Consider the following 5380-nt stretch of genomic DNA (forward strand, 5'->3'; position numbering starts at 1 on the left):
CTTTACATGTGCAAAATCTTTAAGTTTAACAGTGAAGGAGACATAAAATCTTAAGAAGTGTTTAGAAGGATTATCTTTGCGCCCCTTGCGTTTTTTATTATATGAAGGGCTAATTTTAACCCTTCGTCTATTCTGTTTTACATCTGGCTTCATCGGGTTGAATTTTGTAGATATAACTGATTAAGAAATTGGCTGGCTTCTAATCAGGTGGGTACATACACATAAAAAAAACTTTTCAATTGTATTGAAATAATACGCTTTACCAACGCGCAATTGAGCAAGCGTGGTGACTAACGCTCGATCCTTCTCTGTGTGAGAGGTAGCCTGTGTCCAGCAGTAGGACGATAAAAATGCTCATAATGATGATACGCTTTACATAAACGTTACTTCATTAGAGTTTATAGATATTATTTTTGCATGTCTTTTGCGTCTTCCTTCAGCTTGTATCACCTGATATTCAATTCATCAATTTTATCAGAAAGAGATAGACAAGACAACCTAACTTTAACATTATTAGGTTAGTTAAAATACTAACCACCTTACAAAATCGAATTTATACTCTCCCAGGCAAGTCCGAAATTAAATTAATTCATGAAACGACAGTGTGGTAACAATTTAACTTGAGGACCGAGCGGTTTGGCCTTTGGGACCAACTTGACTTTGATCGATGGCCGAAGTTTCATCTGCTTTGGTGGCACTGTTTATAAAATCCTAAATTAGTTTTGAGTTTTGATTGAAAATGTATTTTTTTTTTCTTTGAAATACAGTTGTGAAGTTCATGCGGTTGTATCTATTTGTAGATAAATACAGATTGGTTCAAAATATGACCTAGATTTAGATACTCATTTTATTGTCTTATTACTTTCAGCTGTATTACAAATCTGGGCGTATATGTATGTTGGGGAAGAATATAATGTTACTTGTATTATTTTTAAACTTAAACTGTAGCAAGTTAATACGTCACGATCCGTATTAGTTTACTATGTACCTACATATTCAATACCTACAACTTACTATACTCAGCCTATTATGAACCTCTATATTTGTGAATATATTTGTGGTTTGGTATGTGAAATTGTGGTATATTGCAGAACGTCGAGACAAACCCACATTAATATGATATTAGTCAACTTTGAATCCTACCTCGGAACGTACGCGCCGGTAAATAAATCAATTGCCAATAATTCCACTAGACAAGACCGCACGCTCATTCTGCAGACTCAACAATGAAGTAGAGTAGACATTACTTAAAAATAATGTTATATTTTAAGTACTTTACTGTGGCGTTACATAAACAAATATGTACTGCAACTATTGTTAAATGATAAATACAGCTTATGTTTAGCGCAAATAGTGTTACTTAGTTACAGACAGTGAAATTAGTTCAATAGTTAGCCTTTGTGATGCATTCCTCTACACTTGGTAGAGTACCTATATATTATCAACATATTGTATTTCATTACCAAAGAGCGATAAAACAGTTCTTTCTATATAATGATATTCACCAAATGAAAGGTGCACAAAATTCTGCCGTTTCTATTAATTTAAAAGTCTACACTCGGTAACATTTCGATGCAGTCGATATTAATAAAGAGATTATGTCGACATGAAATATCGGTAAGCAACGCGAATGACAACTGTTTGTGTGATTAAGTAATTACTGCACTGATATATTGTTATGTTCTTTTTGAAACAGACTTCTGCAAAATTCCTTGTATTTTGTACTAATTGAATTATAGTAAAGAAGAAATATATTTTTGTTTGTATCCTTGGTCTTAAACTGATGAAAAAATTGTTTGCCTTTTGAAAAGCTACACTCTTCCCGAGCATCATAGGCTATATTTTATCTCGGTACCTCGGTCGTAAAACAAAGCAGGCGAACCAAAAAATAAAAGGTAACCCTTTAAACAAATGAAAGTAGAATCGATTCTAATTTTGAACATGAAAAATCTTTGAACACAACTTTTTTATAAAGCCTTTCTGTTGACTTTAAGCATTAAACTAACTCCATAGATATACATACATAGTTTGTATGCTACGTTTGTTTGTAACTACAGTTGATACAATAGTTGTGCATGTCTTGTGTCCAATGATAAATGTATTTGGCTTGCTGTCAATACACAGCCGTGCTAATATATGGCCGCCGTTATGATTTATGATTGTCACTTCATTAGCTTTGTAACATCTATTATCTAGGTATTGGGATGTAGTAAATGTATTAGTATTTCAAGTTTCATGTGACAGAAGTCAAAAGCTTTTTTTTATGTACATGATGCTCACAATTCTTGTTCAAAGGAAATAGTTAAATAAAATGCAATATACATTTTTCAGTACATTTTAATAACTAACACACACAGTTACTTGTGTACGTAATACTAATACAACTCAATTAAAAGTCGAAGTTTCATTTAAAATGTGTCTTATTTAATGTGCTATAAGAAAAAATACAATTTGTGCAAAAACCAATACCGAAAGCACAAAACACGTTAAAACTACTCCTAAAGTTTTTGTCCGGTCCCAGATAGGGCGCCAAGAAAATATTTTGGCGCCCACAGTGGGACTGACTTTTTATATAACAATAATCATATTGATTCAAACCAAACACTGACAGCCCTTTTGGGTTGAGAATATTATATAACTGCACAATACTAAATTACAAACATCAATACAAATCACAAAAAAGCTATTATTTAACAAATCGTTACAACTATTACACTACAATCCGCTTTCTAGCCGAACACCGAAAGCTGTAAAATTATTCTAATACCAATGTGAGTTGATCATAATAATATAAATAAAATAGATGCTAATATAGATAAACATTAACGACTACTGCACTGATAAAATCGTGGAACTAAAAATCTACTATCTGAACAACAGAAATTTTGAAATTTTTCTATTACCCTTGCTGACTAAAATGCGTCAGCTGCAAACCCACAATGACATAAGTGATGCATATAGATATAATGTTGAACAGCATGTTGACATCGAGCGGTATCGCGCGGCAGAGCGTGTATCGGAACGGACGCAGGCGCACGTACTGCAGCGCCGTCTGCAGCTCGAACCGAAGACACTCGTCTGTGAAAGATTTCATGAAAAAAACAATAAACACATTCATTAAGAAGGCAAACAAAATAATACGCCTGGTTTAGGCGTCATTAAAATCAAAAATCATTTAGTCAAAGTAGGCTGAAAACAGCACTTTTGGAATGTTAGGATTACTACTGAAAACGTTTTTGGGGCTATCTTATAGCCCCAAAAACGCCCATCTTTCACCACTTCCTATTTGTTATTACTGGGAAGAAGAAGTTTGCACTAAGCCTAAGTGCACTGACAACAGAAACGTCATTTTTTTTCTTAAAAAAACTGTTTACAACTTTTAGGACTGAAGTTGAGGTCTTAAAACCATAATTCACCTGAACATTTCAATTGCTGCGCAGTTAGAATTTCTTTTATTTTGTCCACTTCCGATATGATTCCTTCTACGACTAATGCCGCAGAAGACAAAGCTAATACTGTTAAAACTGCCTCGGGTACAGATATGAAAATAAGTGGAGGGCGCACCGGGTCCTGTAATATTGTAAGATATTAAAATTATAACTTAATTAACCTACATTTGAAGAGAAAGAATTAAACTAAAAGAGTGCAGTAAATTGAAGAAAAAGATCGTTAGTAAATCTGAATTTGAAAAAAAAAACTGTAGATGCCAATTATTTTGAAAGTCCGACCCTTTTCTAATTTCAATAGTTAAAGAAATATGGTAATAGAAATCATTTAAAGCTTCAAACTTACTCCTTCAAAAGCAAGCGAAGATAATGCATATATTACGACTAATAGTTTGGGGAAGTTGCCAAGAAACTGGATCATTAACTGGAACAAAAAAAAAATCATTAAAAAGCCCTAAATTTACATTTTTTATTTCTATTTATTCTCTACAAAATGCAAAACGATAAAAGTACCATAAAACGAAAACCAAATATTTAAAGATATTTATGTAAATACAACTTACTAACCAAATATTGAAGGTGTTTATCAACTGTCGTAAACTCATCCAGCAGGTTGTTATAATAAAACAAACTTTTTCTTACATTTTTGATGCTCATTGCTATTTCATTTCTACCGACAATATTTATCGGAATATGATTCCTTTCCAAAAATAAACGCAAGCACTGTATGCGACGCTCTATCATGTTAAAAACTATGACGATGTACATATGACTCAAATCGATGCTTATTACTAAAACCGTCATGCAGCATAGATGAAGTAAACTTATTGTTATATTAAAATACCTCAAAACACTCAAACATATATCTATAATTATATTTAAAGAAAAAATTACAGATAAATGACGTGGAATATCAGCTTTGTTCTTGAAGCCCATTATTCTGTCATTGGTTTTGAGATTATTGCAATATTTTTTGAAGAATTCGTCGGAGAAAATTAAGGACGTTACAACGAAGCCGGTGTATTCAATCATGTAAAATGGAGGTAAGCTCAAACCATGTGAAACAAGAAAAAATGAATAACAATTATAGAGTATTATGGGGGAAATAACCATGCAATATAATTTTATTAGACGACGGAGCAACTTTGAATTGGTGATGGTAAAGTAACGCCCGCATAACACTTGAAGTAAAATGATGAGTTTTAATGAACTAAAGGATCGGATTACTTTTTGGAACGATTTAAAAAACTTTCCCATTTTGTTTTCTTTATTTGTTGATTATTGAAAAGGTACACGACAGCACTGAATTCGTTGATCGTACAGTATGGTACAATAGTATAAATAAGTGAGCGTAAAAATACACTCTTCTATTTTATGTAATTAATAACGTTATCATTTCAATCGTCCTTCTAAAAATGTTTTGATAGTAATTATTCACGAACAATTTCCACGTGGAAACACTGATGTGACGGATATAACTACATAGGTTTACAAGGTCTATGTCATATAATGATTATACAAAAACAGATAACAAAGTATATCGAAATACATATAATATTTAAGTAATAGGTACAATAGAGATATCATCTTTAACATTGTCAAGATAAAATATTTTGAAACCAAGTTCTTCACATTCATCAATGTCTGGTCCCACGTTGGGCGCCAAGTATAAAATTGGGCACCCACCGCGGGTCTTACTCAAGAACCACAACATGAAGTTAACACATACATAAATATAAGTAGCTAACATTAAAACACAAAAACCAATAAACGACACCAATTTTAAAACCTTAAAATCTATTGTCTTGCCGAACATTAAGAAAACACTGCAGACTAAACAATCGGCCGACAGTTGACCCAGTGGTTGCCAATTTTTTTTTTTAAAGAACTTAATTCCAATCTCAGTCAGTCTGATACCGGCTTCATACCAGATC

At 32.6% G+C, this 5380-nt stretch overlaps 1 protein-coding gene across 1 annotated transcript; it reads right to left on the minus strand.

Moving 5' to 3' along the window:
• Positions 1–2642: 2642 nt before the first annotated feature.
• Positions 2643–3896, minus strand: LOC124640923. Its single transcript, XM_047178885.1, has 3 exons — positions 3793–3896; positions 3417–3570; positions 2643–3078 (listed from the first exon to the last, which is right to left on the minus strand). Exons 1-3 carry the CDS (start codon positions 3889–3891, stop codon positions 2900–2902), a joined length of 432 nt encoding a protein of 143 aa, XP_047034841.1. The 5' UTR covers positions 3892–3896; the 3' UTR covers positions 2643–2899.
• Positions 3897–5380: the final 1484 nt, after the last annotated feature.

This window comes from Helicoverpa zea, chromosome 21 (assembly GCF_022581195.2).
Source record: "Helicoverpa zea isolate HzStark_Cry1AcR chromosome 21, ilHelZeax1.1, whole genome shotgun sequence".
In the NCBI taxonomy this organism is placed as follows: Eukaryota; Metazoa; Arthropoda; class Insecta; order Lepidoptera; family Noctuidae; genus Helicoverpa; species Helicoverpa zea.

Excerpts from the sequence above, each read along its gene's own strand:
- LOC124640923 (XM_047178885.1), bottom strand. The coding sequence starts at position 3,891 with ATGATTTTTTTTTTGTTCCAGTTAATGATCCAGTTTCTTGGCAACTTC. Across the intron at positions 3,571-3,792 it reads CTTCGCTTGCTTTTGAAGGA|GACCCGGTGCGCCCTCCACT; the intron begins GTAAGTTTGAAG and ends ACAATATTACAG. Across the intron at positions 3,079-3,416 it reads GCAGCAATTGAAATGTTCAG|ACGAGTGTCTTCGGTTCGAG; the intron begins GTGAATTATGGT and ends AATCTTTCACAG.